We start from the raw sequence: 14223 nt of genomic DNA on the forward strand, positions 1-14223 counted from the left end.
ACATATATAAATCGCCTCGGCTTCCTCCTACTTTGATTCTAGACACCCCTTCTACCCTTTACTACACCAAAACTATTGAACAACATCTACGATGTTTGTGAAAGAAAAAAAGACATCTATGAGCGCCCATGTGCTTCCTCCTGCTTCCAAAGTATAACCAACCTATCTTTTATGGAGACGGAGACCAGACGCGATAGCTCACCTGTTAAAGGAAAAGCGGCCCAAAAACTCAGAAAGACTATGGCATGCTCTGATTGAGGACATCTGGAGTTCTTTACTATCAAAACTCAGCAAGTCCGTCTTCCATGGCGCTCGCTTGGCGGCTGCTGAGTATATAAACCTCTCCGACCTGCACTCTTTCCTCTCACTTCATCAACACATCTTTTCGCTTGTCCATCAAAAACGTTGTGATTCCTGGTGATGTCCTGGCGGGCTTTGGCATCGCTCATACCTGCCTTCTTCCAACCGTCCCTCTTCCCAACAAACAAAATCGCAACACGCAAACGCCATGACCGCGGAGAAGAGTTTTCAAAAAGCCATTTTAGGGCTTATCATGGATACTAAAGTCAGTCTAGAATACTTCCATGCGAAAAAAAAGGACCAACTTTCTTCCAAAACGGCAATCGACTTCCACATGGCCAACGGGACCTAAAAAAGCATGTTCGAAAAGGCCATGTCTTCCGCTCCGGTGTGTGCTGTGGAACCAAAACAAACAAGAGAAGATGCATGGAGAGTGAGCAGCTTCGTGAAAAGTCCAGGAGAACTGTTTGTGATTCTGTCAGTAGAAGACGAAGGCCCACATGCAAGCTCCGTTTCGGATATCCAAACGTGTATATAAAGCCCTGTTTCTTCGAGTCTTAAATACCACACCACCTTGCTTTTTATCCCAAAAACAGTGGGTTCCGGGACGATGTCTCCAGAAATGACTAACAAGGCATTTCATGGAGAGGAGAGTCGAGAGAAGGGTCTACACGAGCGATTGAATGAACAAAACTCGTTTCATGGACGGCCATGTATTGTCCTTCGGTGCTGCGGAGTCTTAAGATAACGCACGTCATATCCTTGATACATCATTTCAAAAGCGCCGGTCATGTTATTCATGTCTGCATTTCTCCTAGAGCCGACCGAAGTCTCGATCACACATAAGCTCGATAACTGTATTTTCGAGATCTGGTGCTTATATCTCAAAGACACCACCCATTCCCACTCTGACATCCACGAAGTCCGGTCTCCAGCCCTTATACTGCACAAGCCCCCTCTTGACCTCCCTAACCCTCTCCAGCCTCTTCTTGCCCTCCTCTTCCTGCGCCTGCCTAAACGCATCCTCATCGATCTCAAACTCGTCCAAACTACCCAGGCTCTCTTGTCTCGGTTTCGGCTTGCTCGCCGCGTCGCTTCGTCGATGCGCGGGGTTCTGGCCGGTGAAGGCCGATATGCCAGACTGGATGACGTCTTGGAAGGACGAGTGTGTGCGGTTGGGGAGGGCTTGACGGGATGGCGCTCCGGAGAGGTCGACGTCGTCGAAGCTGTTGGAGCTGTTGTAGGGGTGTGAGGCGTCTGCTTGATCGTCGATGGGAGGTTGCATGTCGCGGCGACGATCGCGCCATACGCCACGGCGGAGTTCGAAGTTCTCTTCCTCAAGTTCGCGTACTTTGGCGAGGAGACGGTCGCGCTCTTCATCCAAGAGTTCCTGTACGCTAGAGTCTTCGATAGAACCGAGATCTGCCTTGCGACGCCGCTGCTCTGCCTCCCGGAGACGCGCGTTCTCATTGCTGAGACCTGTTATGCGGGTTCGTAGTTCGGTCGCTTCGCGCTCGATCTTCTTGTGCTCTTGCAGGCGCGTTTGGTTTCGTGAGTCATTGTCGCGGTGTAGTTGTGTAAGGGTTTCGATCTTCTTCTCCAATAATTCAGCGCGCGAGACTGAGTCTGAGGCCTTGCGGTTCGCCGTGCCCAGCTCAGCTTCTAATTGGGCAATGCGTGTCTGCGCAGAGTCGCGATCCGAGCCATCCTTCTCTGCCTGGTCACCAGCCTTGTCCAGGCTCGCCTTGAGATCCTGTAACTCAGTCTTGGTCGAACTAGCTTCTTGTTCTGCCCTTTGTACTGCAGATTCTAGGCTTGTAATCTTCGACTGAAGTTCGTTGTTCTTGTTGGTTTGCTCTGACAGTTGTCTGTTGACGTTCGATATCTCCAGCTCGAGTGACTCGATAGTCGCGGACTTCGAAGCGACCTGCGCGTTCAGATCGTCGATGGATGCGCTTTGGCTAGGCGATGCGGTCGACGTACGGCGTATGGACTTGTTGCTCTGCGTTTGCGCCTGCGCAAGTTGTCTCTTGAGCGATTCGACTTCGGCTTTCTAGACCGTGGGTCAGTATTTCGTTATACGCTCCAATGTGCCCGTATGCATACCAGCTTGTCAGCCTCCTTGCCTTTCTCCACCGCGAGCGCAACATCGCCTCTGCCTTCTCGCAGCTCCTCCAATTCTTCCTCGCCCTTCTTCCATCTGGTCTGATTCTCTTCAACTTCGCTTGCCAGTCGCTTGTTCTCCTTCTCGAGCTCCTCAATCCTCTGTGCTTGTTCCCGGTAGACCTCGCTTGCAACCCCTCCTCCAGGGGACAGAGGTCCACCAGCGGCTCCCGAGCGGTAGAAAGATTCGGAGCGCTGTCGCGAATCAACGGCGACTGATGGCTTGCGGCCGTGCGACGGCTTGGGTACAGCTAGCTCCGAGGGCTCGTCATCGTCCTCTGCTGGCGGCTCTGGTACGCTTGTGGCTTCTACGGGCTCTGGCGCGACTTGTTCGGTTTTTTCTTCTGGAGAAGCTGCTTCGGTCGGGGTTTCAGTCGAGGCTTCTGCTTCGGCGGGTTCCTCAGTCTTGTCTCCCTTCTTCTTTCCTCCACCCGCCTTCTTCGCCTTCTGCTTCTTCAATTGTTCGTACTATGCGTATGTGTCAGTTTCGTCTTAGCTGTGGTGGGCCTTTTCAGACTCCGGCTACGAAAAGACACCATTTCCAACTGTATCTGAGCAAGGGCAGCCTTCAGGAAGTAATGAGACATAGAGGGAGGACATACGCGTTTCTTCGCCGCTGCGATCTTCTCCGCCTTCTCCTTCTCTTCGTCTGCCATATTTCTTCGCGATCGTGTTGACGTGTTTCGGGGTGTAGAGGTAGCTGTTGAGCTGTTGAGCTGTTGCGGGGAGCTCCAGTCGTCACTGCTCGGTGATGCCAACTTGCCCGCACCGCGAAAGCGCGCTAACACGAATCGAGACTAACCGCATTTCACGATGCTCGAGTCTGATGCGCATTTGAGGAAGGAATTTCATGATTGAGAGTCCTCCAATGTTTGACACCTTCAATGAATATTGAAGAACGTAGAGGGTTCACGCATCATCCAAGTTAACTATGGCAGCGCTGACTGGAATATTTCGGACCTACAAGGTACGTGTATCCCTCCAGTACAACTAGGTACAGCTCTACATTTGAAGGCAACCGTAAGATATGTTCTTCTTCTCAACTCTACAATTTATTCCACATCAGAACTCATGGTAGCCTGTCCCACCTCATTTCCATGCTGCTCTTTCTTTCTCCACATCGAAGCAAACCAAAGACCCATCCCGCCATCTCCCCTAGCAACGACCCCAAACACCATCGCCAGCACAGCACAGCCTCAGCACCACCCTCGCTTCGCCGCCCATCCCGCACCCCAGATTCTGAAACATCAAACCCGCTCTCGCTTGACTCGTACCTGCATCGCGTCACTCACCTTGACTCACTAATCACCACCTGACACTCCCGAGGTCCATCTACAAATTAAATGATCACCGCCGCCCCTGCATATCCTGCCAACCCCACATGCACAACCTCCAACACAGATAAATGAAAGCGCGGGAGCGAGACAGGAACAGGACAAACGGTCGGTCCCCGGCCGTTCTAATTGATGAACGGCAATCCTTCATACAACAGTGCGCAAACCTCGGCGCAGAGGTTTCAGCATGATGGGGGGCGGCTTTCGTAACGACGGTCGCATGTCGCTTCCCGCACGCACTCTATGTCACTTTACACTTTACCGTTTAGACGGCGTGGTCTGACTAAGTCCCTGCCGTGCATGTGCGCCGTGGCGGCTCGCTCGGGGCAAGTGAGATGAAATCTTGGTTCTTGTCCCGCTGTCACGCGGGCGATGTGGTAGATTGTGAGGCCAGTGCGCGATAACGGCTTTGCATGAGCTGGTGGCCAGTTCGCGCTGGTTTTCCTGATAACGGATAGTGATGTGGACAGGCATGTTGGCGTCAGAGACATATTGCAGCGGCTCGAGGTAAGCGACGGATGGATGAAGCGAGATTTGCATTGTCACGAACAAGCGGGAGTCACTACTGCAGTGATTTCGAGAGTCACGAGAGAGAACACAAGGCCATGTAGATGATTCATAGTTTGATTGTTTTTTCAAGATTGCAGCCATTCATCCAGCTCAACCCACTATCTATCCTTTCAAAAGCTCATGGTACAGATTGCCCAACGAGATTTGTGCCGCCATGTTCAAAATACATGTGTCCCACCATCCTCAGCTTACTACAGCATACCCTGATGTATGTACTGCTTCATGATAAACGACTGTCAAGAAAAGGAAGCAAAGAAAGAGTCCTGTCGTGAAATGTCTGCCAAAGGGCAGAATCGACCGTCTCTGAGAGAGCGTGTGGACGGTATAAGCAAATATATACCTCCAATAGAGTGTGGAGCAAGGAAATTGAATGTGCGGTCGGTGTATGGCTACCGCCGCAGTGAAAACCAGTCAAAGTATGCCAGGTGAGGTCCCATGCAATGATGCAAACCACAGGAATCCTAGTAAACTCGTCCTCCTAGTACTCATAAGGAAAGAGATGCTGTTCAATGAGAGTAAGAAAAAGTCCGGTTCGCGTATGCATCGCAGGTTGGTAATGCGCCATTAAATATTCATCGCTTGTAAACTCCGTGGTCATGCGAGAGGAAAGAGGTGATGTATGTGCTCATGGAAGCACAGCCATAATGTCATATGATGTGGAAACAGCTACTAGAAAGCAAACTGCAAATCGTCGGTTGAGGCAAGAGCCAAAGATGTACAAGTCGTGACAATGATGAACACTTCAGGTCTTTGATGGGGAGGAATCTCGGGTGTGCTGGAAGAACTTTTTCAGTCTGCTTCCGATGTTCTTCTTCTTCTTGTCCTTGGTGGGCTCGCGATGTTCTGACTGAGGACGCTGCTCAATGGAAAGCTTGCTGCGCTCGCTGAACGAGGAAGAAGAAGTTCCCATCAGCCTAGAGAGGCTAGCAATGCTAGAGCGCTTGCGACGGCGGGACTCAATCTCACTGGGATCAGAGGAGAGAGAAGAGGTGCGGTCGCCAAATCGACGGGGACTGACAAGCGGGAATGCGTTCTGCATTGCACTGGTCATCGTCGACCTGGAAGAAGTCAGAGACGGGACCTCCGTAGAGATGCGAACTTCAGGTCCAGGCTCGCCAAAGCGGGGAGAAGGCATCACGGGGTAGTCGGTCATCGAGGAAGCTGCAGTGCCTCCACGGCCGTTATCAAACGAAATCTGACTGGATCGGCAGTCTGGCGAGGAAAACGAAGAAGTAACCGTGTCGGGTGTCATGAGACTTTGTTGACCCAGTGGGAGCGACAAGTTCATGGCAGGTTGATGATGCTTTGGCGAATCCTCCATTGGCTGAGCGGTGACAGTGGAGTCGGACGAATGTGTGAGTGATGATGTGCGGGGCTCCTCATGATCCTCCACAACTTCAAAGGGTTCCGAGGCCTGCGTTTGCTCAGAGACGTCCTCGCTGGACTCAGCAGGCACTGCTCGAGGAGACAGTGGCTCAGATGCATCAACGTCGTCGTGCTTCGCAGTACGCTTGATGCCAAGTCCGTCGTTGAAGTTCCAGTTGATAGCAGTGCCCTCCTGCTTCGCATCTGCCTCCACGACCGAGATCTTCGGCTCTTCAGGTTCTGCAGCAGTAGACTTTGCCTTTGTAGGAATCGCCAGAGTCAGGTCGTCTTCTGGTTCCTCCTCTTCGAACACATCGGCCATAGGCGAGGCATTAGCAACTGCTGATGGTCGGTTCTCAAAGGGTACCAATTCAGGTGCGCTCTCCGTCCTCCTGTGCGAAGGTGCAATGCCGCCAGCACTGTGCATGGCTCGTCGATGTGCCGAAAAGCCCCGCTGGTGAGTTCGAGGGCTCGTGCCGTTGGGAGTGTTGAAGGGTCCAAGTGCGGCATCAAGGTCGATCACCGGGCTCATGATGTCAGAATCAACCCGCTTCAGCTCACGTGGTTGCCACGAAGCGTAGTCGGTGTCAATCTTCGGCAGAGGAACTGAGTTCTCGGTGGGGGAAACGATGGTGACTGTGGTGTCATCATCAAAGTTGGGCTCAAAGTCCATCTCGTCTGATTCATCGGAGTCTTCGGTGTCCATGCCCGCATATGGTGGTGGTGTGGGAGATCGTGCCTTTGCCTTTTTGCTGTGCTTTCCTTTCCTGGTGATGATGGAGTTTGCCCATGACTTGACTTTCCGGGGCTTGCGACCGCTTTTGCGCGACGCAGCTTTCGGCTTTTCGGCGACCTGTGCTGAGTCGTCATCTTTAGTGGGTGAAGCTAGAGGTGTGTCGAAGGATTTGGAGAGGGCAGGATCGGAGGCACTGGTAGGAAGGGTAGGAACTGAGTTATCACTGCGATCCTTTTGGAAGAGACTGCGTCGCTTGGCTTGCACTTTCGGGATTGGCGCAGTTGGGGAGATGGGGGAAATGGCGGACGTGGGTCGCTTGCGTTCCATGACCTCACCATTTAGGCGGCTGCCCATGAACTTGTCGAGCACCATTCCAGCCGTGCTTGGTCGGTCCTCGTCTTCAACTGTGTTTAGGGTTGTGCTAGGGCGTCCTGGTCGCACAGGCGCCGGGCTGCTGCAACTGACAATCGAGGACAGGCTGTTGGCAGCTGAGTGTCCCCTGATGGTTGAGATTTCAGTCTCGGAGGAGATGGTGGAGAGCGGACGAATGGTCTCGATTCTATCGGAGAAGGTAACACGGGCCCTTGATGGTGGTCGCGCCTCATCGTCTGCGCCGTTTTCGCGTAGCGAGGGTTGCGAAACAGATCTGTTGAACTTGTGGCCGAAAGCGAACTGGTTGCCCTCGGAGGGTGTGTTGGGCGCGCTGCCCGTCCGCGCTGGAGCAGGTGGGTTCATGATGGTTGTGAGGTCGTGAGAGGAGATGGCACCCGAGCGACGATGAGCGTGTCCGCGACGACCCGCTGGCGGACCCGGACGCAGTGTCGAACTTGGTGTAGGAAGGACATCTTCTCCCTTTGTCGGGCTGCTGCTCATCAGGGCGGTGCCGCCAGGTCGTACGTCACCGCCAATGAACTCGCTGCCCCCGCGTCTGTGGCCATGTGCCGGCTTTGACGGCGATACTGGTACAGGCAGTGTCGCCGGTGACTGTGGTGGTGAAGATTCGATGGTGGCTGGCTTTGCTGGTCCTGCCGGATTGAAGGAAAAGTCTGGTAGAGCGTTGATAGACTTCTGTCGGTAGTGCGGCATGGAGCCTCGACGACCAGCTGGATACGCTTGCAGGGACATTGGCCGCGAGTTTGTGGGTGCAGGCTCTGAAGAGGCGGTATCTGGTCCTCGCATGGGGAAGGAGAATTCCGGGTTGGGGATGAGCTCAATGGGGCCGGCATTGGAGTGTTGTCGACGCTGGTAGAGCGGTGAGCCAACACCAGCTTGCGACTGTGTAGCCCGGTGTCGTGGCAGGGCAATTTCGGCCATGGTGAACTACTAGCTGCCCTGTCGGACGCAGCGATCTGCGACGATGGGGCTTGACGAGATTAGAGATGGTACCGCCAACGGACGCGCAGCACAATGCTTAATGTGCGAGCTAGACGGGCGGTGCGTTCCAGGGACAGCTTGCCGGACGCGCGAGGACAGAGTTTGGTTGGACGGGTGGGGAATGGGGTGCTACAGGCGTGGGCACAGCGGGCGTGAGACGAAACAAGCGCTGTCGAGGTACAAGAGCTGACGCGATTACTACTGACACAGAACAGTCAGCACGCGCAAGAGCAGATTGCAGGACCGGCTGTGAGGTTGTGCGAGGCGTACAGTATAGGTCGAGGTAGGGCTGCGGGTGGAGTGGGCAAGTCGGTAGGCTGCCGTGGTAGTAGTCGCAGTGAGTGAAGCCAGTACACCCAGGATTAAGGAATGACGGGGGAAATGAGCGGACAGATGCCTAGAGTCGCCTCAATTAGTGTGAGTAACGACAATGGGCTCCAGAGTGAGGTTCGGCAGGGCGCGACGGGGACGACGGCGAGGTGGTGACGGTGAATTGGCGGAGGTGGGTGGGAGACGAGCACCAGGGCAACTGTCGCTTTTGTCGGTCGTTCCTTCCCAGGCGGGCTCCACGCTAGCACGCACCACCACACCGCGCAGGGATCCCCGGTTCGTGCTTTACCCATGCTAATCGTTGTCTCCCTCGTAATTTCACGCCTGATCCACACGATGCCGCGACGCGCTGCCAGGTACCAGCCAGGCACCTGTCGCTATGTGTTGCTTTTGCGCGCACGTCAGTCGACCGGTTCTCGCACAATACAACAGAGTGCGCCGTCGCAGGGCCATCCCTCCGCGGCAGCCTCACACGTGTAGGAGTCACGCCTCGATGCCGGGGCGACGTGGGAGCAAACCCTTCCAGCGCTCTGCACAACCATGATGTAGCAGTCCCATCGGTTAACCAATGCCTGCCGATAGTCTGCTAGAGTCGGCCGATAGCTGCTTAGCCTCGTGTAGTTTGCCAGTTCAGTTCCCACCAGGTTCCAAGGAATCAGCACTATCTGTACAGCGTCACGGCACTAGCGACAGCCCGCTACAGTACAATCTCATAACGTGTGCGTGACAACTGTCCAATAGCTACGTGGTGCCTCGTGCAGTGCATGCGGCTCAAGACAAGTCTGCCGTTGCTGCCGTCGAGATGCGCACTGCAGTCCTGGCTCATATCGTCCATCCTTAGGCGCTGCAGGACCCCTCTCCTTTGAGGCGGCTGCACGCGATATGCATCGTCTTCGCTCTGCTTGTCCATCTTCTCCCAGTGCGTCTTGGCTACATGCCGCCAGCCGACCCCTCTCCACTAACAGCCTGCCTTCCCGCAACCAACCATCGGGCAGCGCGGCTAACAATCAAATCGCAGCGCTGCTGCTTCCGCTGCATGTACCGCAGCTGGCACTACCTGCCCACGCTCCCACTCTCCCCATCCGCACTGCCCGACCTGTTCACGCACACTCGGCCTCGAGACAGAAGGATGCGCACTCGATGTTTCACAGCACCCGTTCGAGGTGGGGCTGCGCACCCCGGCACATGTATGGCCAAGCGTGCATTTGATATGCAATTCGGACCAATTGACTAGACTACACCCGTTTGATCCTCGCTATGCAGGGGCAATGACGCCTCGCTATCCCCCTTTGGAGCCATGACGGACGCTCGTCCTCGCCACCATAAATAGGATGTGATAGACGAAATGCGGAGAAGCGGGATGCCAGAGGCAAGATGCAAGGCTTTGTTGCCGTCCGACGCCCACATCCTGCCGATGAGGAAGGTCGAGCGCCAGAGAGTTGAGCAATGGTTTCCACGATACTGAACAGCTCAAGAAGTAAGCCATCTCGGATCCGGACCTGCGGACCTACTATAAGCACCTCCAAGTATGCGGAGACAAGGAGCAGATACAGATCTGCTCAACCCTACTGCACCCATGCTGTACATACAACTTTCCCTCCATTACTGATAGGACCGGCCTGGGCTTCGAGGCGCAACAAGTTCAATACCCTGTGTGTCTCATGCCGCCACAACGGGGCTTGCGGACTCGGCTTCGTACCACATGGCCACTTCGTCCCGGTCTTCTTCAGATAAGAATCTGAAAACTCCCAGAGCTTCATTGCCTTCGGGTCAGGGCAATCTAGTCGACATGGCCCTGCATGCACGATACTGCATTGCTGCCCCATTCGCCGCATCGACATTGCAACTCCTTGCGCTTTCTAGAAAATGTTCCGGCTCGCACCTGCATGTGGAGATAACGATGTTGCTTCGCACGCTCTAGGGTTTGTGCAATCTGGACATGCTCGGCCTCTCCATTCCTCATCGCTTCCCTTCCAACCAAGCAGACTTGCGAATCAGTCGCAATATCCTCCGACGTCATAAACATGGAGTCCCATGTCTCCCGCTGTCTGCATCATCTCCAATGATCTCCAGGGTCCATCTCTCATCGGCGCAATGCGCCGAGCTACGTCCCGCAATTGAAAAACTCGACTTCATTTTTCTTGATCCACGGCTTCCTACCATTTGCAGACGGAAAACATTTGCTGCCAAGGCCCCCATAGTGCGCATGTTTGCGAGGATACGACGATTCCAATCTTGAAACGAGTCCGAAGGTTACCACGTATCGCGCCGCTCGGTACTAACGACCCGATCTGTGGAGCGTAGTGCACACAACGGCTGCCCTTGTGACGACCATCGCAACGCTCATGCTGCGCCGTCGAATTTAGATCTGTCTTTCTTTTTTCCGATCGCGTGTCGAGTGGAGCGGTGAACGAAAAAGCATCGTGCAACAGAGGTCATCCCCTCATTCTTGGGTACAGGACCCGATAGCTTCCTCCAGCATCCACGCACCGCGCCTCAGCTTTCCCGAAAACTCTACATACATAGTCGTTTGTATTATTCTTGGAATTGCGCAAGCGCGATCACTATACAAGAGCTATGGTACTGCACAGCCACGGCGCTGCTCCACACCATGCGAACGTCTCCGGGTCAGCCCATTGGTTTGCACGCGCCAAACGCCCTGCACCAAACCTTCCGCTGGCGCCCGCCGACGCGTCGTTACTTGTCAGTGTCAAGCAGCGTCGTATCGTCAACAACGGCCTCTATGACGCGTGGCTACCAAACTGAAGTCAGGGGCAAGGTCGCGCCTGCCGATGTACGATGAGATGGACAGCGGAGGTTGCTCCATCCGACCATCCACAATTCCCAGGCTACTCCATCTCTTGGAAGTATTGTTTTCGCTGGCCAGGTTGCGAGGCGTACGGAGACCCAAAATTGCGAATCTCGTTTCACGTCTGTTTTGATCCTCAGGAAGGACGAAATTGGCAATCTCCGGCCTGTCTTTTGCCCTCTTGCCCGAAGGGGGAAGCGCACTGAGATTTGCCGGCACTACAGCCAATAAACATTCCGCCGCCACAGCTGCGCCTCCCCTGCTTGAACACCACCTGACAGCCACACAGACAAACCTCAGACCCGAGCGAAGCGAGCATTGTTTTTTTATCCTGAGCAATCGTCATAATGCCACGAGCACCATCGGCACATTCGCTGGCTTGACGTAGCCCTGCAACCAAGGCGACGAGTACATGCGGGAAATTGCGCTGCTAGGTGGGCCGGGTAATTTGCTGGCTGTACACGAATGCAATCCCTCACCCAGCGACGTGTACACAACGAAGGAGCGCCGCCTGGGTCCGCAGAGCCGCACTCTCGATATGCTTACAGCCAACCACGCGCATTCCCAACAGAAAAAAGTTCATCGTGCTGTAAACCACTCAGATGGTCGTCCAACGTGATCTAAATGCCGTTCGTTGCCTCCCGCTCGCTTCCGGCTGTTCGACCGGTCCAAAGTCTAGGCCGCCATCTTCCCCAGACGAACCAGATGCTTCAACCCCACACCCTACTACCTCACCTGAAACCATCGCCTACGTACCGGCAGTTCCAGACGCAGAGAAAAGCATGGCTTCATATCTTCAGACCACTGCTCACCGGAATGGCGACCGAATTCCAACGATCAGCGTCCTGCACTGCGGTACTAGCAGATCTAGACAACATCAGCATGCATGCAGTCTCTTTGCCCTATACTTGGCTATCGGAGCTCTGGCCAGTTGTCGCAGGAGCTGATAGTTCAGCGTTAGCTACTACCACCGACCCCTCGATTGCGCGCCCCTCTTTCGCTAAGCCATACTGCAACGAGACGAGAGTGACAGCTGGTTGAGGCACGCCGGAGGCAGCGCCACTTCGTGACGACCTCTGACCTGGAACCCCGCAACGGAGTGACCGATGGTCGCCTCTGATGTTGTCCCGGTTAGGAACCTTATTGGTCGATTGTACGCCTATACAGTTAGCAGGAAACCATCCGGCACTCGATGGGAACTGCAATTCAGCTCACACCACCTGTTTGGTGATAAGCGCGATAGGTTTGTCGTTGGATCTGACTGTACGCTTCCGAAATGAATCCTTTACATGAAAACTATGCAAGGGCAAAGCAAAGTCACCAGAACCCGCGCGCCAGTCAGCACTACGTTTCGTACAGCTCTCGTCAGAAGTCTATCTTGCTTCCCACAGCTCGTCAGCCTGCATGGAGGATTGCAGCAAAGCGCCGAGCTCACTTGCGACGTGTACGAAGAACAATCCTTCATGCACATCCAACGTAGCGGGGGTGGGCAAGCATGCGTAGGCGAATTCATGCATATTCAGCTAATTGGTTCTATTCATGGCTAGGTCACCCGACCCATCCTTCCCATCGTCACCATTTAAGGTTGACTCAGGGATCTTGCCCTAACTTTGCGCCTCTCTTTTCACGTCGTTCAGCTACTCGAAGAACAACGCGTGCCCGAACAATTACCGGATCTATTTGCTGGGCCCATCAGTAAGGCTTAACGAATGTCCACCCTATACCAGTTCTCTATTCGAGACGCGGGGCTCGCTGAAGGTGACGACTCCTTTATCATCTCAGTTTTTGATGCATCTCTCCCCTATCTGGAATCGATCGGGAGCCTAGCGCAATGGGGCTCAACTCCCTTTTCACAACGACCAGGTTGGGTTGAAGAAACGCAACGGCAGGTCCGAGAATCGAAGCACAGTCAAATCTCGGATACAACGGATGCCCTACGCATTCTTATTGTCGAAGCCGAACTCGTAGAGCAGGCAATTGCAGCTCCTGATCTGAAAGATATGCACTCGCGCGTCTCCGACGATGGGCGCTGTTTTGTGTCTGTCGGCTTTGCGTTCGTCCGCGGAAAGTGGTTCCCTACCTATCTTCCTGCAGCGACAATCCCACAAGCTGGACAATTCAAACTCGAAGAAAGTTTGTATGTTGAAGTCATGGTTAGCGATAGCCGTACGAAGGATCTATTTCGTGGGGTTGGAGCTGCACTTCTTCACGAGGTGCGGAACTATGGCCGTAGCCGGGGGAAGAAAGTTCTATACTTGGATGGCTGGGCAGGAAACGAGAGGAAGTTAATTCGGTTAGTCTCTCCTCCCTGTTGTCACTGGAGCGCACCATGTGGTACTGATTAGAGCTTCTTTTCTTAGGTACTACGAGCAACAGGGCTTTCACATAATTGCTGAGTTCAGCCTACCTCGACCGCACAAGGAGCCTTGGGTCGGTAACCTGATGCAATTGACGATCTAGTACGGAAGGGTGCATGCAAGACACGATTCTTTTTCCTCTATGTGGTGGGTGGTTACGAGCACTCATTGGACCCTCGACCCCTTGCATCGAAAGCGCTCGGATAGGAACCAATAACCAACAGGGTCGTTGATCGTCCCCTGGACACTAAGGAACCGCACTCTGCTCAAGCTCCCGGATACCGGAGCGGGTCTCAGCGGTTGATGGGCTAGAAGACTTCGTTGCGACAAATTACATGTTTTGTTTGTTTGCAAGTCGAAAGTCGGCGCGAACGTGGATTTGCGGTGAGGTAAACATCACTCTCGAATTTGGAGCATCAATCTCGATCCCCCCAATCAATAAAACCTCACTCTGCAAACCATTCAAAAAGTACGAATACGCTGCCGTCGGCTCCATGACGGCGATACTGCCAGAAGGGTGTGTGGCACCTGACCATCACTGGCAGACGTTTTGGTCGCAGTAGCGCTGGGATGGGCGTCGCTTGTCCCATTCCATCGACCAAAAGAAAGCAGACATGCGGCACGGCAAACCTAATTCCTATCGATAAGGCGACCTCGTGGTTATACCTCCTGATCGGTGTACATCTTGACCCACGGTGGGACGTGTGCCTGGACTAGGGCGTTGCGCCACCAACTTTGAGTTTGCTGACACGAAAGACGATGATGAGGATATGCGTGTGATGAACCGCTTCACGCTTAGCTGTCGACTTTGATGGCGCTAACGTATCTCGACATATGTGTACCAAAGTGTTGGAGGCCTAGCGATGTGCTATCGTACGCGAGGAT

General features: G+C 54.1%; 2 protein-coding genes across 2 annotated transcripts; both read right to left on the reverse strand.

Moving 5' to 3' along the window:
- Positions 1-1177: 1177 nt before the first annotated feature.
- Positions 1178-3119, reverse strand: J4E79_005687 (uncharacterized protein; the record flags this gene model as incomplete). Its single annotated transcript, XM_049354565.1, has 3 exons — positions 1178-2353; positions 2407-2931; positions 3066-3119. The coding sequence occupies 3 exons, from the start codon at positions 3117-3119 to the stop codon at positions 1178-1180; spliced, it is 1755 nt and encodes a 584-aa protein (XP_049210688.1).
- Positions 3120-5109: 1990 nt separating this feature from the next.
- Positions 5110-7782, reverse strand: J4E79_005688 (uncharacterized protein; the record flags this gene model as incomplete). Its single annotated transcript, XM_049354566.1, has 1 exon — positions 5110-7782. One exon carries the CDS (start codon positions 7780-7782, stop codon positions 5110-5112), a length of 2673 nt encoding a protein of 890 aa, XP_049210689.1.
- Between the last annotated feature and the right edge of the window lie 6441 nt (positions 7783-14223).

This window comes from Alternaria viburni, assembly GCF_023758015.1.
Source record: "Alternaria viburni strain BMP 2772 chromosome Unknown scaffold_11, whole genome shotgun sequence".
Taxonomy (NCBI): domain Eukaryota; kingdom Fungi; phylum Ascomycota; class Dothideomycetes; order Pleosporales; family Pleosporaceae; genus Alternaria; species Alternaria viburni.